The sequence below is a fragment of the Ursus americanus genome, chromosome 36 (assembly GCF_024610735.1).
Source record: "Ursus americanus isolate L20-20 chromosome 36, mUrsAme1.1.p, whole genome shotgun sequence".
NCBI lineage: Eukaryota > Metazoa > Chordata > Mammalia > Carnivora > Ursidae > Ursus > Ursus americanus.
Genome location: NC_142162.1, coordinates 21,148,740 through 21,173,080, shown reverse-complemented (window position 1 = coordinate 21,173,080; position 24,341 = coordinate 21,148,740). Strand labels below are relative to the sequence as shown.

The 24,341-nt window shown below is 41.2% G+C and overlaps 1 protein-coding gene across 7 annotated transcripts in view; it reads left to right on the top strand.

Moving 5' to 3' along the window:
* Nucleotides 1–24,341, top strand: part of MEIS2 (Meis homeobox 2) — a 203,340-nt gene that overhangs the window by 174,338 nt on the left and 4,661 nt on the right. For all 7 annotated transcript variants that reach the window (XM_045815996.2, XM_045816003.2, XM_087859294.1 and 4 more), the window contains exon 10: nt 23,349–23,407. In XM_045815996.2, coding sequence (XP_045671952.1) covers nt 23,349–23,407 — 59 coding nt within the window. The remainder of the gene's footprint in view (nt 1–23,348; nt 23,408–24,341) is intronic.

Sequence of the window (24,341 nt, the reverse complement as noted above, 5' to 3'; positions counted from 1 at the left end):
AGTCAACAACACAGGTTCTGCCTCATCCTCGCCCTCACCTTCTAAGACTTCTGAGAATCAAAAGAAGTGGCTGTAGAAGAAAGGTATAGATTGCTACGTGTTTCTGGGACTTTAATCTCCAGCCCCCACTTCTTCTTCTTATTTCAGCAACAATACCCATGCTCCGAACACTAGCTATTTTGGCTTCCATTGTCCTTGACTTCAAGGAACTATGGATAGAATGAGTATGTTTTTCTTATATGCCTAAATATTTAAAAGAATAGTTTGTCAACTCTGAACAGAGGTCCACCTATTGCATTTATGTTTATCTGTCCCAGTGTAGAGAGACAAATAAAATGCCCTGAAAGATAAAACCTAACAAAATAACTGAAAATTCAAGTTATCTCCCTTATTATTTACTTTGTTCCACTGAGATTCCAATGGTGGTTTATTCTATGTAAAACAGTGACTAAGTGCAAGTTAATAACACAAACTTTGGAGCTCATGCTCCAGAGTTTACGTGATACTAGAAATAAGTGATATGATCAGGCCGCTGTACACATAACCTAGAAAATAATTAGACTTCTGGCAATATTGAAAGATTTTCTAATTACTCTAAGATTTAAAAAATATCAGGGTGCCTTGCTGGCTCAGTCAGAAGAGCATGCAACACTTGATCTTGGGGTCATGAGTTCAAGCCCCACGCTGGGCGTAGAGATTACTAAAAAAAATAAACTTAAAAAAAGATTTAAAAAATATACTAAAAATGTATCGTATTTCAAATGTGTCACCTATGTAGTTAATCCTTAATATTTACAATGCATTTATGAGGTATGTGTTCTCTCCGTTCTACAAATGAGAAACAGTGAAATCAGAGAGGTCAAATAGGTAACCCATTGCAAAGTAGGATTTAAATCTATCTCTAACTTCAGTCTAGCATCTTTTACACTAAGCATGTTAGCTAGAAGTACTTGCAGTCTCTGTGTAGTTACCTCTATGTGGTACGTTCTGCCTCCTTCTGTCCTTCCCATTGCCACTTAGCAGAATCCTTTAAGAGAAGCCCAAAGCCTCCTGTCCTCCTCCCACTCTTACCCCTATAATATCCATCCTCTCTGTACACCTGTGAGCACTCTCCTGCCATTGAGACTTCTTTATCTTGGAGCACGGCCATCTCTTCACTGCTCAACTTTAAGCTTTCTGAGAGCAAGACGGAATTTTCTTCATCTGGGTGTGTCTTGCAGTGTTTGGAGGATTATAAACATTGGAAATTTATTTTAGAACAATTTAAATATTTTTCCTTTTAATTCTCAGATGCTGTTCTGATGCCTTTCCAATATATATTGGCCTTAACATTTCATCCTCAGGGCAACCCTTTGAAGTAGGTCATACAATTTATTCTCATTTACAGTTGAGGATAATAAGACATAGAAAGGTTAGAGAACTTGTCCAAAACCACACAGACAGCAATATAGCTGGGGTTTAAACCCAAGTCTCTAAAGCCCGTGCTCATTCCATTAAATTGTACTGTTTCTATCATCACACAAAACCTAACAGATTGATGGATAGGTGTAGGTCTTATTTCTCCAATTAAATTAGGGGATCTGTAAGGCATGAAATTAATCTCAAATCGAGTGCCTTGTTCCCTTTGGCAAATATGGCCTCTCCTACAAGTTCTTCTTTTGTGTGCCTTCTCCTAAGGCCCTCAGTACAATGCCAATAGGCAGCAGCCACTGGGTAAATATTTGTTCAAGGGGATTAACAATTGTATCTTCTAGAATTTCTGCAAATAGTCAAAGACCGTAACTATAAGAAAGGAGATAAAATAGGAGCTCCAGGAGACTGTTGGAAGGGAAAATGCACCACGTGCGTAAGGGGAATGGGATTCATTACAGGTGGCGTAGAGATGAGACAGGCAAGGAGAAGCTCCCGCAGGAAATCCTAGTTATGTCTACGGTATGAACTTTTCACCATTGTGTTAGTTTTCTTCACGTGTTCTCTTGCTTTCTTCTTTCACTGACCCAAAATTTTTTTGTTATATTCGGTATGATGATGATTTGGTGGCTAGCATTTTACCCAGGTGTTTCCTTAGCGTATGGTTAAAGATAAAGATCTGTTGAAGATTTTCTTTGTGGGAAAATTTGAGAAGCCTGGATTTTTAGGACAGAATTATGCTCTGAATTTGGGAATCCTGATAGACAGGCTGAATAAACAAAGAGAATTCAAATTTTGAAAGCACAACTCTCAAATAACCCTGCAGACCTGATGAATGAGAAAATTAGTTTGGACCTGTTGAGTCCGTTTCAGAGTGGTGGCTTATTTTGTCTTTGCTAGCTGGACCACATTCCCACACTCATTTCCCTAGATTTTAAAGATTCTGAAAATGCTAACCACAATAAAATTATATGCAACTTTATTTTTCCTTTATTCTTCCTTAGAACCTATTAGAGAATGAATGAGTCTAGATAAGTTAAAAGTCCTGGTCTAGAAATTAAGTAATTTCCAAGGCTCCATTTGATGTGTTGGGTCCACAACCTGCCTCCCTTTTCCTGCCTGACGGGGAGATACCAGATAAAGAATCTATTAGTACAAAGCGACCTTGGTGTCAGGCTGTTCTCGAGATGTTCCCTGGTTCCAGGACATTTCCAGCTGCAGGCCCCTTCTGAGAAGACAGTAAAAGTGATCCCAGCTATTCCTAATTTCCTAGCCCCAAACTGTGTGTGTGTGTGTGTGTGTGTGTGTGTGTGTGTGTGTGGCTTGTGCTCAAGCAGCTCGTCTAGATAACTCCAAAACTCTCTCCACCCACTTCACCAGCCCTCTGCCTTTCCCCTTCTCTGACTGAAAAGCACCGCCTTTCTCACACCTAAGATGGCTTTCTTCTCAGAACTCTGTCCCCATTGCCTTAGCCATCCCATTTGCCATTCTACAACTTTTGCTTAGTTTTTTCATGGAAAACAAGGGCTAGCCATAGGTGTATGTGAGGTGGAGAGGAGCCAGTGCCGCCAATGATGGTAGGGCGTCTCCAGTGATTCTGGAGAGGAAGCGGCCATCTTCCCAAATCAGAAGTTTGGTTTCTGCTTTTCTTCCAGCCCCTGTTTCCCCGTCACTTCCCACATGAGCTTGCTAGGGCTGCCCTAACAAAATGCCACAGACTTGGTGACTCAAACAACAGAAATCCGTTTTCTAACAGTTTTGGGGCCTGGCAGTCCAAGATCAAGATGTCAGCAGGTTTGGTTTCTTCAGAGGCCTGCATCCTTGGCTTTCCCCTGGCTGCCTTCTCTGTGTGTCCTCACGCGGTTTTTCCTCTGTGTGCCTGCCTCCCTGGTGCCTCTTCCTCCTCTTAGAAGGACGCCAGTCATATTGGACTAGAGACTCACCCTGATGGCTTCATTTTAACTTACCTCTTTAAAGACCTTATCTCCAAGCATGGTTACATTCTGAGGTAGTGGGGACTGGAATTCAACATATAAGTCTGGGGAGGGAACACCGTTCAGCCTAACTCTTTTTTCTCACTGCCAGTATATACATGCTGGAAAGGCAGCGTAACCTGTCCGTGGACGACACATCAAGTCAGAAAACACCCGGACCTGAGTCCCACCTGTGCCGCTTCCTAACATTGTATTGTGCATATTATTGGACTTCGCTAAATCTCAGTTTCCCCAACCATAAAGTGGGAATGTTGATAGTATTCCTTGCTCCATAAGGTTTTTGTGAGAATTAAATAAGAGGGCACATGTGGGCCGTGTTTAGCGCCTAGCTCCATAAATGTTCATTACAGTAATGTGAATGAAGGTACGTCGTAAAGCCCTCTTAGAAAAGGAGCTTTGGGTTATAGGGGAAATTGATGCCTAAAGTTTTTCACCTAAAGTGTGAATTTGCTAGGAGTCTTCGAGAGTTTTCACTACGTGTTTCACTCTTTCTCCAAGTCAGAATTTGATGACTGTGTAGCTTAGAAGAGCGGGAATCCAAGAGAGCTGTGATGACTATGACAGATTTTCTGCAGCACTAACTTCAGGTGCCTTTGTATTGCCCCCATATGCATACTCCTATTTAGAACGTTCGTCCCGATTTTGGGTCTAGCCGTGGTCATCATAGTAAGTATAGCCGGTCTACCACTGAATTCAGCGCGTTGCGTTTAGTTAAGAGATTAGATCCAATCCAAAGATTCATGGACTGTTTGCTTCACTTAAATGAATCAGTTATTCATAGTTACTGATCAACCTACTAATACTAATAATCCCATAAATGGGAATGGGCCAACCCCTGCTGGTATAATTATCAGAGGGAGGAGGAGTGGGATGGGCATTGAACAGCTGATGGCTCTTCTCACTTCTGGAGGGGCCCTTGATATGACAGCATTTAGGTGGGCAGGGAAGGGCAACTGTGACACCTCCCTGGGGTCCCTTCGGTGCTGGGAATTTACTGAGCCTCAGCTGTCAAAGAACAATAAATTTTCCTTCAAAATATAAAGCATAAATCACTGTTTCTCAAACACTGAAAGGCAAGAAGAAACTAAATCCCCATAATAATGAAAAGAATCCTGTTAATTAAATCAGCAAGGTAGAGAGCCTCCCTCCTAGCACACGGCCCGGCTGAACAGTAGAATACCTTGGAGACTGAAGCTGAAATCCAAGCCTTTTTTAGGTTGCAAGCCAGCATCCTGAGGGAACATTTAGAAGAAAAAAAATCTGTAAGCACAGGACAAGTAAACCCAACTTTTTTTTTTTTTTTAGAAGTTGTACTGGGATTATGTTTATCTGGGAAGGGAAGTTGCAAAACAAATTGTAAACCAGGCTCAGCATATTTGTGCCAACCCTTATCAGATTTGCCACTAGTCAAGGGTAAACTGAAGGACGGGTCTCTGTGAACTAAAACGTAAAAGCCAATCTATGGGTTGCTTGCAGGAAGAGAGAGAAAAAATGTCATTTCTTCTGATTTTTTTTTCAAATTAATTTTTTCAACCATAACCTGTTTCAACTTATTTGGCTCTTGAACATCCTGGATCAGGGTGTTTTACAATGATTAAGTGTTTACTTCACACATCTTTCTTTTTGTCTTGCAAAGCCATTGATATAGATTTGTGGGTTTTTAAATGCTTGGTTAATTGGCTGTTCTACTAAGAGAAAATCTGTTGCTGTGGTTGAGGAAAGCTGCAAAAAATAGAGGTTAAGGTTTCTGACGAATCTGTCACATTTGGGAATTGAGGGCCCTGTAATATTATTACCCTCAAGCCGCTGATAGCAATTTCTGTCCCATCAGTGGGACCCTCACGGGGATGAGAGTCACACCCTCTCAAGGCCCAGCCAGCTTTTGGTTTTACTCTCCAAACCAGCTCACTTCCACCCATAATCTACTGACATTTAAATCGGTTTTGACTGCCAGAAGAGTGCTTTTCAAATGAACTGAAGCCCATTCACAGAATCTTGAGTTTTCCCTTCGGAACTTGCCCATATTCCAAATTACAAAAACTACCCAACTCTCTTCTAGCCCTCAACATTTAACTAATGTCTCACATACAGATTAATTACATCCTAGTCATTGCATCAGTGTCTTTGAAAAGCACGTTATGCCCAGCATAGGGTGTATTTGCAGTACATCAGCGTTCACTCGGGTTTATATTTGCCTACAGCAAGGATGTGTTTTTAATCTGGCACAAGAGTTTTCTTACCATCATCTGCATTTTCCTGGTATCACCCTTATCTTTTATCACACATGGACACACTTGGAAAGATCATTTTCGGTATTAAAGGTGGCTAGTGCTGCTGGGAGGCCAAGTAATGGGGTGTAGTTAGAATTGGGTCACCATCTCTCAGCTCCCAGCACACCATCAAGTGCTTTGGCCTTGGAGGTGAGAACAGGAAGAAGGAAGAAAGGAAGTAGGCAACAAAATACGTCTCAACCCTAGCTCTCCAAGGCTAAGAAGAGCATTAAGAAGTAGCCAGTGGCCACAATGCACTATCCAGTCCATTTAATTCCTGGGGCAAAGCAAAACAGTATGGTGGATCCCAACTCAGTCCCAACTCTGACAACCCCACCCACAGCCTGTCCTCAGGTGGGTTATGGGTCATGGTCTGATTTCCTTTCAGTATGATATATTTGTTTTTTTCCTTCTGATCCTTCTTGTGTGCTTGCAAAGAAAAAAAAAAAATCTCCTTAAGGTTTTTTTGGTTTTTGTTTTAAATTGTCAAGTCAAGGGAGATTTAAAGTCAAAGAGTACCCTTAATGAAAAATGAGTCTGTGTGTGTGCATTCAGTGTATGAGCGTGAAGGCATATTGCAAGAGACAAATTTTGAGGCGTTTAAAATTATCATACTTTCGCTTTGTCTTTATAATCTTTCCCTGCAGGACTTTAAGGAAATCGTTGCTTTAACATTTTGTTACTGGGAAATGGCTACTCGGTGATATTAAGGCTGTGTTTCCCTGGCATTGCCAGTGAGTCTCTTCAGTCACAGATATGTGAGTGGTCATTATTTGATGAGGAACAACTCTTCAAAATGGTAACCACCTCCCGAAGGCTGAAGCCTATGCTCGTTTAATGGAGAGCCTTACATGAAATATAGGTTTTATGCAGATCCAAAGTATATGTCTGGTCAAAAGTTGACTTTTAGTTTCTTAAAATACAAGCTCCTCAATCACATCTATGGATTAACTTGGAAAAATAACCTAGCTAACATTTTTATTAAGCATCTACTCTGACCAGGCTATAGAGCTCAGTGCGAGGAACAAAGTCCATCAGAGCTTGATGTAGACAGTGCATTTCAAAGCGATTCCAAAATTAAATATTAGAAATAACATTAAATGTTACCTTCATGTTAAAACATACCATTTGTCTTATTTTGTGTACTCCTGTGTAACATAAACCACAAGGTAGCTTTTTCCCCTTTTGCGTCTGGGTTTCTGAGGTGTGGACAGTGGAAACAAACATCATAAAAACTAGCAAGGCCCTCCACAGCCTGGGGGCCATTTTCTGTTTACACCGACATCATTTTGACACGTTAGCACCTTTCTCCCCCCCAGGAGTAGAGGTGGGGGTCAAGTCTTCTTGTTAGGAATTTTCAAAGACAAAGTTGTAAAAGGAAAAAAATAAAGTTTGCATTCCTTTATATATTTGGATATGACAGATTAAAAGCAACGCAGGTATGCAGGGGCTTGTTTAATCCCTCAGCAAGGTGGCAATCTCAGAGGCTTTGATGTTGTCTGGGCGCAAGGCCCCTGAGACTTTGAGGAACCAAATTCAGTTGACTTTATGTGGCGTGCCTTTCCCTTCTGGTGTTCAAAAGAGAGAGGAAAAGGTCCCTGCACCTTCTTGTCTCCTTCCTTTATTGTACAGTTTGCTTTGTTTGTTTGATTTTAAAACTGCCATTATGTGAAAGTGTTGCAAGTATAAATAATTGAGAAGATAACTCTGTAGGGAAACCACTTTTGCTGCCTTTGTGCAAAGGCAGCTCATTATGGCTCCGAGCTGCAGCATTCCATGAGCGCAATTATGCAACATCAGTATGTCATGGATATTAACCAAGGGGAGTAGATAAGAGACGGGGAAAATAATTTTGTAACTTATTTAATTAAATTTATTTGGTTTTTCAAATAGTTCCTCTAGTGTATAATTTTCCCGACCCCTCCGTCGTTGTCGTGGTCTTTGTAGGACTGTTGTTCAGCGTTTGTTTTTTGGCATTCCTCCTCAATTCTGTATGGACCTAAAATGTATTTATATTGGGGTTTAATTTCCACCCAAGGAGAGGTTACCCATGAAAATGGAAGCATAATTTGGTCATGAGGCTGTTATCCCCCCTGGGGCTTATATCTCCGGTTAATATATGTTAATACAGCAAAGTGAACAAAAGGTTACAGAAGTGGGTCAGGCTCCGAACAAGTCCTCCTCTGCTTCCTTCTGCTTAAACGGAAGGAAAAGCCCATAATGGCGCTCGCCTGACTTTCACGCCCATCATTTTAAGAATTGCTTTGCCAATCCTTCACAGCAAATAGTAATTTTAAGTGGACCAAAACAGAGCTCAGGGTGTTTGCACTCCATGGTAATGATAGAGTAGCTGTGCTCCCTGGAGTCAATAAAGCCCAACAATTGAGTCATTTTTGCCTCCTGTGAGTGAATCACTGCTGTTAGCCTGAATGACAGGATTGCTTATGGAACTGGAGCCCTTCGCCGGGCTGACCTCATCCCAGGACAGCAAGGTTCAGAGGGCAGGCAGGTGGTGTTTAACACAGTTCTAAGTAAAAGCGGATTTTTCGTACTTGTACGCTCAGTAAACAAGACGTAGCATCGCCAGGGGGAGGGGAGGGAGGAGCACTTGACGTCTGTCGATGTACTTTATCCAAAGCAGCACTTCCTCTCTTCCTGTCGCTTTCTCCTTTCTTCCCCTTAACATCCCGCCCCCCACCATCTCCTCTCCGTTTCTCTCCTCCCCGTCTCCGCCCTTCATACGCGTAAGTCTCCCACACTCGTGGCTGGCACGCTGACGTCACGTGGCCGCAGCCCCGTCCCACTTCCGATTCAGGAAAGATGCAGACGGTGTTGCCGAAAGGAAAGTGATCTTAGGCTTGAGACTCATCTTCGGTGTCTAAAAATCATTCCGAAGCAGAAATTTTAGGCATATAGAGCCAAATACTAAATAATAGCTGTTGTTTTTATAATAGGTCATTGAGGAAATATGCGGAAAATAGGAAATGGGAAAGGTTAGAGAAAACAGCCCAGCCTAAAATCAACGTCTAATGATTCAATTGTCTTTGAGATAGGAAAGTTCTTAAGAACATTTTCCAGCCCCATTTCTAAACCCCGTTTTCCACATCCTGGGGGGTCAAAGTTCTACGGAGTAGTCAGGTTTTGTAATTTTGGGGGTGGGATTGTGAACAGTTAAGATACAAAAGAAGAACCCAAGAAATGCTTCTCTGTCTCTAGAGTCTGACCTGGGAAAATATGACCATGGAAATCCTTTAGTAGAATAATTGACAAATCCTATTCAATGGATTGTTTGACAAATTGTTAATGAATTGTTTCAAGATACAATTTTGGTTGAAAACCAGAATCCTGCTTCATTTTTTTTTTCAAATTCTTGGAACCCCAGTGCCCCTAAAATCTTAATAAAGTTAGAAATTGATTTGTACCGTAATTCCTTCTTGGAGATTTAGAATATATTTAAGCCTATGACAGGCTGTGGCATAGCCTGAGCAGCGACACCAAGCATTCATTTGGTTCCCTTCATATTGTTCCTGACATTTATTTGCCCCACCAGCCCTATTTTGGAGAAACACTGATGCTAATACCCCTCAGAGCACAATTTGGGGAAAACTTCCTTAGAAAAATATTTTAAAAAAGAATCTCTTTTAAGGAAGTTTTCTACTGTCCTTTACTTTCTGAATCTCACAAATCTTTCTCCTTCATTTCCTACTCACTATTCCTGTCCCAACACCAATACACACACACGTACTGCATAAAAGTTCACTGACTTCGGTTTCCATTACTCTCAGCTTATTCTCTCTTCTCAAGTCAACCAGATTTATCAGGCTCCAATATAACTATATCATCTGTTCCCCAGCCTGGAAAAGTCTGATGCTTACTTTCTGCCAAATCAAGTCCTTCTCTTCCTTTACCCTCCATGGAAGATATGACTGGCGTCTCTAATGCCCAGATGGATTCACACCTTTAAACTAATGCCTCTGCTCTGTGTCTTTAGTTGTTTCTGAATGCAAAGGTAACCAGACCAGAGCCAGGAAGCCAGAGTTCTTTCCCATCCTAGCTCCTCAGGGATTCAGCTATGCCAGTTGCAAAACGAGGATAAGAAAATTCCTACAAGCTCTTACATTCTTAATTCTACGTTATTTCCAAGGTGGAGGAACCCTATTTTCATACACTCAGTTATTTGTTGGCCAAACATTTTATTGAGGATGTACTATATTCTTGACACAGACTCAATAATACAGAATTGAGATGTGGTCCCTGCTCTCTGAGGCTATCTGGTGGGAAGCTGGACAAGTAAGTCGTGATCATGGTATTGAATAAATGCTGTGATGGACATATTAGATAGGTGCTTCCTACTCAGACTGTGGAATCAGGGAAGTTACCTCAAAGAGATGTTCTCTGAAGAGAATTTTGGAGGGTATGTTGACCAGATGGCCATGGGAGAAAGGCCAGCCCAGACAGAAGGGATAGTGTGTTCCTGGTTAGTTGGCATATTAACTTTATGCTTACTTTTTATTTTTTTTTAAGATTTTATTTATTTATTTATTTATTTATTTATTTATTTATTTATTTGACAGAGAGAGAGAGAGTAAGCAGGGGGAGCAGCAGAGGGATAAGGAGAAACAGACTCCCTGCTGAGCAGGGAGCCCGATGCGGGGCTCGATCCCAAGACCCTGGGATCATGACCTGAGCCGAAGGCAGATGTTTAACTGACTGAGCCACCCAGGTGTGCCTGTACTTATTTTTTAAAGTTTATTTATTTTAAGTAATCTCTACACTCGACATGGGGCTCAAATTCACGACTCCAAGATCAAGAGTCCCATGCTCTTCTGACTGAGCCAGGCACCCCACTTTATACTTGTCAATTGCCTTTTTGTTTATTTGTACATTACGTGACTCCAAAGTCAGAATCTGTGGCACTTAAACCAATTTCTAAATTAAATTATTTTTGGATAGACAGTGATGTTACTTTATCTTTATTGTGAAAATGGAGATAATTTAAATGCCATCATTTTTATTTCTCATAGTTAAATTAAACCACTTTAGGGGAAATTCTGATAGATGTGAAATATGAATGTGCTCTAAAATTCTTTCAAATTGCAGTACAATGTGTTTGTGTCTTTGTCTATTGGAGATTATCGCTTTGTGTGGAATGTCAGAATCAGAGGTTGATGTCTTTATTTCTCTGCAAATCGGGGTGGGGGGGATCCGCTAACTAACCCTCTAAAGCTAAAATATTTAAGGACTAAAGCAGATGCGGCATAACTGCTGGTTTGCTAAGTCTCTTGTGGTTTATAAAGATATATTTTATGTCTCTTATGATTACGGGATGATGCTAAAAATTTTGTGGGTAATAATACCGTCACATTGGAAAGATTGCATATACATCTCTGGAGAAGATAGAGAATGCTACCTGGCTGTCAAGTCAAAGTGAAAGATGTTTAATTGGTAATTAAGAAAAGCAGGAAATTTTATTTGGAATTTGGTCTTTGATATTTGAACATCATAAACATGAAGTCATTAAGTTCTGTTCATAAATAGATTTTTTTTTGCTTCTTGACACAATGGGGTAGGTTTTAGTAATTTTTAAACATTATTGTTAAATATATAGCTGTTAGAATCATAGCTTATTTTAAGCGGCTTTAAAATTTTTCAGATTTTTGATTTTTTATTCCTTTGGCACCTGTACTAGATGCCGACATAAACTGGTTAAATAGCATTTGGTTTAAACAGAAAGACTGAAACATATATGCATATTTATGATATTTTGTTTGTTGGATCTCTCTTAATATTACTTGACTTTCTGTGTTTTAATCTCATTTTTTCGTATTTTGGGTTGAAGCCACTCCAAAGCTTAACACCTAGGAGATTTCTCACTTATGGTTCCCTTTAAAAGTGCTAAAATCTCAGCCTCTCAAACAAGAGACCAAGCTACAATTTAAAGAAAGCAGTGGTATTGATAAAGGGCCTTAAGAATGTTGCCACCTTCTGCATGTGTCTTCTGCCACATCCTTTCTTTGAAACCAGCAGGAGAATTGAAAGAAGGATAAGAGCCTGGCCCATCCAAACACTTCTGGCATGACAAGCTGGTTTTCTGAAGTTTCCCCTGCTGCTTTAGAAAAAGGAGCCCCACAGACAAATGAAAGAGCCACGGGCACATTCACATGCATAGCACCTTCTCTCCAAGCACCAAGGGGCTTTAGATTGCTGGTGTTGGGGTGGTTTGGCCTGAGATGAAGAATAGAGACTTGAGAACCATTTGTTTCCACACCATTTTGGGTGAAGTGCTGTATTTTTCACCTTAAAAGGCCATTTAAAAAGAAAAATATGGTTTGAGAGGAGGACACAATTTGGAAGCCATCACACTTAATGGAGTCCCTTCTAAATGTAACACTTTGTCCTATCAATTCTCTTCTAAATTAGTTGTCACTACCTAGAGGAAACCTACCCCTGATTGTCTTATGCTATTGCTTAAAAACATACTGTGTCCTATATGTATTTTCTCATATTCAGTTTTTAAAACTCTCTCGTAAATTCTATCACTTAAACTTATCCTTATTAAGTGTGGAGTGGAACACAACTTCTGCACACAGGGTGGCCGGTGTGTTATTACCATTGGCCTCTACATCTGGTCACACAGATTATCTCAGAAGTAGAAGAAAAAGCAAACTAGATCTCATAGAAAGGCCCGGGCTGCAGAGGTTTTTACTGACAATTGACTCGGCCAGCCATTATTAGATAGACTTTGTGAAATCTGGAAGATATATGAAAAGGAAGTAATTTTTAGAGGCAGCCAGGCAGTTTCTTACACTTGTTGACGCAACTCTGGAATACTCATGTAGCTTTGGAGTTTTGAAGAGATGAGAGGATTTGGAAGTAAAGTTGTTTTCTTTCCAACCCTTCACTCTTCTTTTGTCCTTTGTCTTGGGGGCCTGCGTAGCTTCTCAGCCTGAGTCCCACTCTCCACTCAAAGGTGACATTCGGAAAGTTGAGTTTGCCTCTCCTCACCTCAAATAGGCACTCCTTCTGAATTTCCAAGTTTCGTCAGCTGTACGCCATGCCATACCAAAGACAGATGCTCAGGTTTACGCTCTTAATAGCTTTCCGACTTGTAATTCTTTGCAGAATTCCTCAGCAGCCCTCCACGCAACCGGTCCCACTTCCTTTTCACCTCTACCGCTTTAATCTGCGTTCACTTCATCTCCGTCTCCTGCTTGGATTAGACCTTTCTACCTTCTCAGTTTCTACCCTCTCATCAGCATAGCTCCTCAAGCACCATATTTTGTGTTATCATTCCACTCTTTAGGAATTTCAGGGATTCAGCTGGTCACTCGAGAACGTTCACTAGTGTGGGGGGAATGGGCAGGTGGAAGGGTATGACTTCTAGTTGGAAGATGAGTAAGTGCTGGGGATCTGGTCCACGGCATGGTGGCTCTAGTCAGCAACACCGTACATGCACTTGAATGTTGCTGAGAGAGTAGATCTTAAGTGTCTCACCACGAAATAGAAATGGTAACTACATGCCACGATGGAGGTGTTAGCGAATGCCCCAGTGGTGGTCCTTTTGTGATATATATGGTTATCAAACCAACACATTCTACCTAAAACTTACGCAATGATACAGGTCAATTATATCTCAATAAAACTGGGCGGGAGAAAGAACTTCCACCAGCTTGTCTCTTAACTTTAGTCCACTTTCCCAAAACCAGGAGCCAGTGGAAATTCAACCCCTTGTACAAAATGGGCCCTTGTCTGCCTTAGTTTCTAGAAAGTGCATGCCATTTCCTTATTCCCTTCCTCTCCAGTATCCTCTGCTCTTTTAATCTGCTTCAGCTTTCCTCCTCCATGAATTCAGTGATTAACCTCCATCTGACTTTTAAAATTGACCCTCTCACATTGACTTACCGAGTGCAGACTGTTGGTTTGCAATTACTATGTATTATCAAAATGTGCTTTTTAGTTTTTTTCTGTGAGCGTGAAGAGTAAAAATCTTTAAAGGCACGAACTGCATTTTCAAAATTGTAAATATATATGGAGAGAGGGTCACATAATTATATATTTATGTGTTACATGTAATTCCTTCTTACATATGACTTTATATTTTGTCATTGAACTGATGTTTTGCTTACTATAGAATGTGGAAGATTTTTACGTGACCCATGTACGGATTGCTGTGGACCTTAAAAAAATTTCATTCCAATTTTTATAGGACGGAAAAAGGATGAAAATAGGCTTTACGTGACCCCCACTCCTCTACACCTTGCCTTTGCTTTTGTCCCTACTTTGGAACCCAGTCTCTCACTGGGATACACACCCCTCCAGAGAAAGCATTTACCAGTACAATTCCGTCAACAGCGAGGAGGCGCGTGCTTAGTAACTTCTGACTGACCAAAGGGCAACATAGGACAAAGCAAGAAATGAGGCTGAGAAAAATCTCTATTCCCCCTAGAAAGTGAGAAAGGGGGAGAAGAGAGCAAACACCAGAGCGTGGCATGACGGATGTAGGAGCAAGGATTTTTTTTTTTTTTTTTTTTTTTTTTTTAGCAATTCTTCTTTTCTCCTTTGTTTTCAGCATTCCCACCCACAACATTCCTGTCTTTGACCTATGTGACCTATGTGGCTAAATATCCTAGAGTTCATAACTCTTTCTCATGTAGATATCTTTGTCACCTTTTCCTCCAGAGTAGCACAGAAAACCTAGCCAGGTGTTCATCTCTGGCAAAGTTGATCGCCACATGTATGTGTGTGCGTGCACGCATATATACCTGTACGTGCACACGCACGTACACAAGTTCACACGCACGTACACGCGTACATATGGCTGATGGGTTCTCACAGTTTACCTCAAGGCCACGTTTCTTCATGTTCCACTTGGTTGACAGGGCATCTCTGACCTGACCGATTTATCCGTTCAGAATAGGATCCTGTGTATGAAACCAGCTTAATTCTTAGCATGACAACGCATATGGCTTATGTAGATTTTGTCGTTGATTTTTTCCCCCTATATGTTACTCAGGAAGTCTATGTCAGTATAAATCAGTGGTAATGAAATCAACATTATGGAGTCTTTGATATTGCATTTGCTAAAAGCTTTCTGGATGTGTAATTCAGCTTTTAATGATTGATATTATTGACAGGGGCTAAACATTTTTGATGGATATATTTGCTCACAGATTTAAAAAAAAATCTAATCCTTTTCTCTCTTTGAGTTAAAGAGTGCAATGCTATTAGAGAGGAAACAGTTCAAATGTGGGCATCACAGGTTGGTGGCACCAAAAATAGAAACTCACTTAGGGTAAAATTTGCTGTCAGGAAAAATGGAGCATTCTTTCTGAACTCAGGAACGTGTGGTTCATGTGAGCTTGCTTGTAGATGGTTGCTACAATAAGGCTTCTTTCATACAGGTGTGTTTATGCCCCAGGCTTGCTGGCCACAGTCCATTCCATTTACAGAAGCTGAATTAAACAATAACTACCGCATTGCAAAAAAATGGCGGTGCGGGGGGAGGCGAGGGGGAAAGGTGAGCGTCAAAGGAGATGCCTGAGAGCTTTGTTAGGGCCAAGAAAAACCCTGTTGCAGTTGTCAGAGCTTGTTGATGTTGCTGGGAACGGCCCCCTTTTTTTTTTTTTCCTCCTGGATTTTGTGGTTCTGCCTTAGGAAAGAAAGTAAAATAGAACGGAAGAACAAAGTCCTACTCTATAAATCAGCAGCTGCTCCTTGCCAGATCAAAGGAGTGACATTTTTGCTCCTGGACTACTTGTCCACTTGAGGGCTTGACAGGCAGCTAACAGCTGGCCTGCTAGACTGTATGGGAGAATCAGCCTACATCTTCTTTCGAGCAGATGACAAGCTAATCAGAGACATATCCATAGCAGAGGGCATGTGAGTGCACCTTGATCTCCTCAAACATATCTAATACATAACTGCTAAACAGCTTGGTGCATTTTTGGCAAGTTAATGCTTACGTAGTTTCCACTGAGAAGTAGGATAAAGAATTAATACTTCAATCAAAGGTGATCATGAAGGCTAAAAAGATCCTAGATTTGTTGGGATCTTGTCCTCTTAGAGTGAATTAGTAAATGACTAGAAACGTAATGAGAATTGGCTTAAATGTATGTAACTGATATCAAGTGACTGGTTGACTTTTCAAAACGCAGTCAGGCTTTCGTGTTTAGGTAGGTGAACGGGTAACGGGTAATCGGTAACTTGAAAATGATGACCCCGCTTTTTATGCTGATAGAACTGAATGAAGTTGTAGATGTTCTGTGTCTGCAAAAAGTTGTTTTCAGAAGCCCCATAAGGTGTGTCGCTCCACAGATCTGGAATTTTAACGGCAGTAGTAAAATTTCCAAAGTAATTCAGTTTCTTCTTGATTTCCATCTGCCATAAATCATGGACAGGATGAGGTAATATACTACAACTTATGTCTATTGACTTAGCATTTTATCTCTAAGAGGATAGATCCTAGATATGAATAGCTAAGGAAGTGTACGTGTTTTCCCCTCCCTCGCTTTCAGGTAGCTTTGAAGGATCACTTTTATAGCACATGATAAATAGCCACATATGAATAATCTGATGGCATTCTGTGCGAGTAACAGTCCTTCAAAATCATAACCTGCTGGGATGTTTTCTTTCATGCCATCAGGTCTGATTATACTTAGGAAGAGTGTTTATTGTTGCTTGGTATTATAAAGGAAATAAAAGATAATTTCCTATCTTAAAATTTCCCAAATACTTTTATTAAAAAGTCTCTCCTATTGGCCATAGAAGATTTAATCAGAAAAGATGCCAAATTCTCCAATTCACCTTTAAATTTTTTTAATTATAAAAACAATTATTATTAAAACTCAAACAGGAGGGGGACCGTCAGTTAAGTATCCAACTGAGTGGGGCTCCGTGCTGGGTGTGGAGCCTGCTTCAGATTCTCTCTCTCTCCCTCTCTCCCTCCCATGCCAAACCTGCACAGGCATGTTCACTCTCTCTAAAAAGAGAGAGAGAGAGGGAGAGAGAAAGAAAGAAAAGAAAAGAAAGGAAAACTCAAACACTAAAGAAATACGTGTAAAAAAAGAAAAAGAAGAGAGAAACTCTACCATCTTCTTCCTATCCATCCCTGAGAGATTGAGAGAACAGTTTCCACAAAACATTTTATTGGCCAAACTTTTCCTTTAGGAAGTACAGATGGAGTAAAAATGAATTAAATTATTATAAATTTTTTCATCACTTGCCTTGAGCAACAAATGACTGTTCAGGTCTGAGGTAACTTAAGAGAATAATACGTGCATTTTCATAGCTACGTTTCATGATTAACACGATCTCTGCAGGTCTCTTTTACTCCGAAGAGAACACGATCATTTACTTGGTATGTGATCTAGAAAGAGCAGGGCCTCTCTAACTTAAATGTGCATAGATCACCTGGAGATCCTGTAAAATACGGATTCAGACTCGGTAGTGCCAGGGTGGGGACTACTAGAGTTCTACAGGTCGAACAAACTCCAGGTGGTGTTGATGTGACTGGTCCGTGGAATACACGTAGACCTGCAGGGGTGTAGAGAACCGTTCTAGAGAGTGTGATTCCAGAATAGCTTGTCCCCCTACCCAGTGCCCCAGCAGATGTCTACTCCAGTGTCTAATCCCCCACCATGGCATGACACATTTAAATTAGCTGCGATTGGGGCGCCCGAGTGGCTCAGTTGGTTAAGCATCTGCCTTCCGCCGAGGTCATGGTCCTGGGGTCCTGGGATCGAGTCCCGCATCGGGCTCCCCTGCTCGGGGGGAGCCTATTTCTCCCTCTCGCTCTGTCTCCCTGCTTGTGCTCTCACTGTCTCTCTCTGTCAAATAAGTAAATAAAAATATTTAAATTAGCTGTGATCTCTGGACCCGACCACAATGGACACATGCTACTTGTAAGGGTAAAACACATTATCACCGTGCTGTGTTCAAATCAGCATGGATTTGCTTAATAATCACCCACCTAGTCTTAATTATTACCTATAAGAGAACAGAGCTCTTTAGGAGGGGACTTTAGATAGGTGCATTTTGAGTGTAAGCTAGCATTTAATGAGCTCTTACTATGTGTCAGGAACTATGCCAAGGATTTTACATACAACATCTCCCTTAATCCTCAAAACAGTCTGGGCTTAAAAAAAAAAAATCTGGGCTCAACCGCTGTCCTATTATTTCCCTCAGGAAACAAACTGAGGCCTGGAAGCGTAAGCAGACTTGCCCAAGGTCACACAGCAAGTAAAGGGCAGAGAATATGGGCCCATGTTCTCCATCACTTTGTTTTGTGGCGAAGTCTGGAGTATGGAACAATAATAGTGAAGGGTTTTCCCAAAGTAGGGTATTTTAGTAAAGAACCTATGTAAGCCCTTTTAACTCTAGGGAAGAATTAGATAAAAGAATATTGAAAAAATATAGTAGAAGGTCATTAAAGTATTAGCTACTTTATGATTTGGTCCAGAGCCTTTCATGTGTTTGGCACGAACATTCCACTACTCGGGCGCGTTCCTACAGCTGCAAGACGTTTGTGATTCCCCCATTAGTATCATGTGTTCCTATTGTAAATTTATGAGTCATTAGTTCATGTGTTTTTAGAGTTGTAGAGAAGTCTAGTATCTCTCAAATTATAAATTAATCTGTAGCTCAGGGAAATGATGAACCGTGAATGTGCTTCTGAGCAGCCCATGAATCTCACCCATTTACCTTACTTTGCTCACAGTTGTCTGTGAGAAAAGACCCCTTGTCTGGCCATCAGTGGAAAACTTAACGTTTGCCCCATGGCCCAGTCATTCGTGTGCCTGAGTACATGTTCAGAGACATTAAACTTGCTTAGTTCACCGATTGAACCATTTTTATGTATCTTACTGAGAAAACCCCACTCTTAGCCATAACCACAGCACAGAGAGAAAAAAAAAAAACAACTTGCTTTCTCTGTGTGAGCTAAGGAAAACAGTGAAGAAGCCTGCTAACTGATTTGTCAGGGTTGAGGCTTCCTTGTTTCAAGGGCCAACCAGTAGCAAGCTTCGAGAACAGGCACCCTCACTGAGGAATCCCACAGCTGGGGAAGGTGGAGAAGCAGCACTCTTTCATTTTTCAACAGGTCCCCAGTCACCAAACGGCCTCTAACACCTCTTCCGAGTTAATCTGATCCCTCGTGCAACAGTTCAGCCCCCTTCCTGAACCAGACCAATCCATGGAAAAGCTCCCCTGCAGGGAGTCCTGGTTCCTCCTCAGAGCGAACTTAGGGCTGGTGGCCGTCCAGGTGACTCCATAGAGGCCTCCACTTTCTAACAAAAGGAATGCTGCCTAAAGAAGTTGGTTACCAGGTGTGGCATGAAGTTAGTGAACCAGAAAGAAGGGATTTATCAGTCATTTAAAAAGAAGAGGGGCGGGGGGGGGGGGGGTGGGGAGAAAGAAAAGAAAAGAAATCAACCAACAAGCAGGAATGACACCTAAGCCTACTTCTATCAACCTGAAATATGCTTTGGAGTGAAAAAACCTTTCAAAGAAAAACCACGATGGTCAGATTTCAGTGGCAGAAAAATATGCAAAGCTGAAAAGTTTGGCTCTTCTGTTAGGGGTGGGGGGGTTTGGGGGTGGGGAGGTCTCCAGGAGCTCTCGCTCCAGCAAGACAGCAGACTGAGATTTCAATGATGTTTTGCTCCCTTGGGTTTATTCTTTTTAATATATTCTTTTTTTCATCTCTAAGTTGACTCAGAAAGGCCTCATGATTCTTGGAAAGTCATTGAATTGATTTCGATAATTGAGTTATTTTTAAGCTAACAGTCAGTATATAATTTTTAAGAATCACACATACTAATGCATTTTCTATTTTCGTAAAATTTAGTGAGAGAGTAGATAGTCTTAGTAGATACCCTCCAGAGTCTTTGTGTGAGCCTGGGTACTAAGTTTGTGTTCAATACTAATCGATGGAACTAGTGCACTTCGGGGGTACTCATTCCCTAAGGAGTCACTAATGGAATTATCTGTAGCCCTTAAAAAAAAGTCACAATGAGGCTAATGAAAATTTTTGCTAAGTGAAATCTGGATAAAGCACTAGGCTTACTAGCACATTTTATTTATGGCATTTATCATATATGGCACATTTTACACACAAGTTTTACAAATTTCAGAATGTTTTTAAGAGCTATTTAATTTCTAAAAGACTTTTGTCATTTCAGGTTGAATTGTTTATACCGATAAAGAAGTATATTATATATCCTCAACTTCAAAATCATTCTGGGATGACATTAAAACTTTGAAAAATTTTTAATATCAGATACAGATGAAAAACTTAACAGTCTTTGAATTGGAAATAACTTGTGGGGTTTTCATTAAAGTTGGGTGCAGCTTGCTGCATTTTGGTTACTTGGATATCTTCAGCAATTTTTCAAATGTTTTGGGTTTGGCAAAGTCCAAAATGTTTTTGCCAAGACCCTCTTTTCCCCTTATTTTTTAAACCCGTGTGAAATTCAAGGATAACTTAATCCATATGTGTCTGATTCATTTACACTTAACTCATCAAAATGTTATTTTGTAAGACCCATTTAATATCCAAAAAACCTTTCGAGTCTTTTTAAGACAAGTCTTTTGTCTTTGAACCAGTGAGTTGCATTTTTCCATATGAATGGGGCTTGGACCTTGAAAGATTGAAGATCAGTTGTTTCTCAACTTAGACTCTTCAAATTTTAAGTAGAATCAAAACTTGATATTCTGTTTACTGCTTGAGCGCTGAATAAGGTCATTTTAAAATATAGATCAGAGGAAGTGGAAAAAATTTCATGTCATGTAATTTGGGGAAAGACTGCCTTTGGAAATTTTATCTTAGTAATACTAAAGAAATAAAAGTTACTCCTAGTTTGATTTTTTTGAATCGATAATTAAGTGGCTCCATTTTATGTACATTGTTTATGTTTTCCACGAGTGGCCTGTGGATCACCAGTACAGTGGGGTAATCTCTTTTTTTTTAGTGTTAAATTGTTCTTACAGTCAACTGATTAATTGTTCATTTTTATAACAACATCTACGGTGTTTATAAAAGATATCCTAAGATCAGGGGAGTTGACAATTGGCAGGAGTTGTAAGTTAAGAGATGTCTGAAAAATTGGGGCCCATATGTTTTTAAAATTCTGTGTGATTTGAAAGAATGTGGTAGAATTATGAATCTGGCAAGATACAGCTCTACGGATCAAAAACATTGTTTGAGAACAAAAATTCAGAGACGCTAAATGGAACCCAAGTGAAAAGAGCAGAATCTCCCCGACCCTTTGTAGAAGGAACCAGTTGGAAACCTTCAGAGGCTTCTATGCGTATTTGTTTAGTGGAACTGGGCGCAGAAAGGCCATCGCCATAACTGCTAGTGAACATCCAGTCCATGCCATGGTAACTAGTCGAAAATGTGGTACTGGAGTGGCATTTCCAAGTTCAGCGCCTCTATAAAGACCGGCTAGCACACAGAATGCTTCTTTAATCTTCGGCATTGTTGTGTGTCCCCCATTGAACAACCTTTTGAGCGGACCCCGTTTTTACTAATGTAAACATTCTGACGAGTATCCAAAGAAATGACCTTTGAGTGAACCTCTAACCTTCCCCGTAATTATTTGTTTGAAGACAGTGTGGAGTTCTCCTGCTGAGAACTAAGAACCATGATGCCTTGCAGCTCTGTGAGGAAGGGAGTGTTTGGGGGAACTGGGGAGAGAGACATAAATAAGGGAACAACCTCCAGATGTAAATAATAAAAGAGTAAAAGGGTGAAATTAAAAAGGGAAAAAATAGCAATTCGTTTTACCTAAAGAGTTGGCCCACTGGAAAAACAAAACCAGGATTAGTAGCACATAAAAAGAGGGGAGACCTCTGCCGTGTGTGTCCTCCGTTAGAAACTCCAAGGAGGAGAGAAGAGGTTTCTCCGGGCTCTCCTGAGCCTCCCAGTGGGTCTTAACCTGAGCTGATAAAGAGAGTTCCTGGGGGTGAGAAGCGAGGGTCAGCCCTCCCTGGTCCCAGTAAACACAGTGGGGAAAGAGTAGATAATGAAGTTCCTTTCCTGATTTAAGAGATGTTTCTGGATCTGGTTGTGATCTGGTCAGATATTCCTCAGTAACACTTAAGTACCAGGTGGGATTAAATGTGCAGTTTCAACTCTCCCTTTGTTCTCACCTCTCACTGCCTGTCACTTCTCCCCCCCCCCCAACCCCAGACCTGAGGGGGTGTAGCATTTTTGACAACTGAGCTATACTTGCTTAAGTAATAAAGAAGTTCATTGTTTTGCAAACAAACACCATATGCAAAAGACTCCTTTGGTTTTTCTTGCAGCTATTATCCTTTAGCCTAATTGTATTCCCACTAGAGAGCTCACAGGAGGCCTAAACAAGTGTGGGCTGCTGTCCTCCTAGGAAGGGACTTCAACTCCTTAGGAACGCAGAGCTGCCAACACGCACTAGAATTTTTCTGGCTAATTTCAAAGAATGGGTTTTCAGTTCATGCCTGTGGCCCCATGCGGACTCATTAATCATTAAGTCCCCCTGCACTTAAGATTTGAAACGGGAAATACCGGGACATGTTGTAAGTGGGTATATTTTTAAGGGACTGCAAGCTATAGTCTAGGCACCCTGCCCTCCCTCCGTGTCCCCCCCCCCGCCCCAAATGCACGGCCAACGAATCCTGCACATCAGCTCAAACGTGCGGGCAGTGCGCATCGTTAAATGCACAGGGACAAGGGTAACTCGCAAATGGTAGAAAATTGTTTTGTTTTTATTAAATTTGGAGAAATAAAGGAGATTTCTTATCATCTTACTCTGTTTGTACATGAATATTTGATGGGCATTATTAAACATTAAAGTAACATGAAGTAGGCACTTATTTTTGGATTTCCCACAAAATTAGATCCAGGCTTCTAGACGGAATGGCTGCTGCTCCTTTACATTCCTGTGACTGAGCCACCACCTGATCCGAAAACGTTTCTCGGCCTCTAATATCAACCATGTGTACCTGAGGCTCGGTCTTTCCAGTGGGTTGAAAGGTGGCTGGGTTTATGGTTGGCAGTTACCTTACCCCTGCCCTGGGTGTCCCAGCTTAGACTGGAAAGGCCGCCCCCAGCTGGCACTGACCTCTAAATGACCCCTAACTTTACAGGCTTAAACTGCAGGAGTTGCCGAAGAGCAGAAGTCTTTCTGGCCAGCACTTATTACTGCTGTGTTGGTGATAAAACTTCAGACAGCCTAATTGATGGCTTTGCTGACCTAACAATACCTTGTGAAAGCACCGTGCCAGAGCCTGGTCTCCATTTATGACCAGCTGCAAGGGGAAGCTAGGTCTCCCGATGATGGGGAGTTTAGGGAAAGGGGGGAAAAAATCCTCCAGCCTGTGAACTTTAACCAGATTCCAGCTTGTTCAAGAAGCAGAAGCACGATGGCAAATTAATCGAGACGTTTTCTCAGGGAAAGCTCCCCCCCCCCCCGCCCCGCCCCAGCCTTTGTCACAAGTCAACCTGGAGTGGTTATGAGGCGGTGGAGATGAGGCATCAACTATTTTTGAACCCCGAAAAGGGAAAATGGCCTTTGGAGTGAAAACAGAATTTTCAGGAGATGTTTGGCCGTGTTGTATTCTCCTCAGCGTTCGTGCGAAAGTGCTCACGGGGCACCGAAACCGCCTTGGATGATTGGGCCTCTCTGTTCTGTTTCAGGTTTATTAATGCCAGAAGAAGAATAGTACAGCCCATGATTGACCAGTCAAATCGAGCAGGCAAGTTCCAACTAGTATCTCCATGCATGTCCCCTAGGCACAAATCCTCATCAAGTTATCCTCTAGGAGCTTTATCACCTGGTAAATAAATGCTTCCATCAGGCATCCTGGGAGAATTTTTTTTTTTTTTTAATGTCCCCAGAATTCCATTCTAGGAAGCAACTTCACTAATTGGTGCTAATTGGAGATTTCCCACCCTGACTCTACTGAAACTGCTTTTTATTTTCCTTCTGAATTGGTAATTGGGCACAAGTATTAGTGCCACAAGCAGTTTGTTTGACCGTGAGCTCTGGAATTACTCAGTGCTTGTCTGCATCAATCATTAGCACACTCTCATTTTCTTGTTACCCACAATTCCTTGGTGTTCGCCTTGCTTTCACTCCTGGAGCATCCCCTGCTAGACTCATTGTATCCATTCATTTGCTCTGACTATTCATAATATTCTATGAGGGCCTGACGGGCTGCACTGCCAGCATTATTTTTTATTAAAAGATTATTACCTTTGTTTGAAATGCTTCACATCCATCCCACTAAAATACATGTGGGGTTTTCTCACAGTGTCTCAGTTTCTCTGGGGCAGTTATTATGCGGTACTTTGGAGCCATACCCATGAACTCCTAATCGTCCCACTTGGAGATTTCCTTAGTTTACTGAGGCGTTTCGCTGTCCCGCAAGAAGGTCTATGGGAAAACACTCTTTTCCATGGGGCGATGACTGTTGTCACTAACGAGAGTGGCAAACGTGGAGATTTAAACCGTGGCCTCCGTTTTAAAGGATATAAGAAAATCCGTTTCCTTTGGCAAAATTTCCCTAATAACACTGAAATGTTGTTCCACTCCTGCAGGCCAGGGGCCTGTTGGAGAAGAATATAAAACAGTTTAAATCTTCTATTGACCATGTTTACATTTTCCTTGGTTCAAGCAAAAAGGCCAAT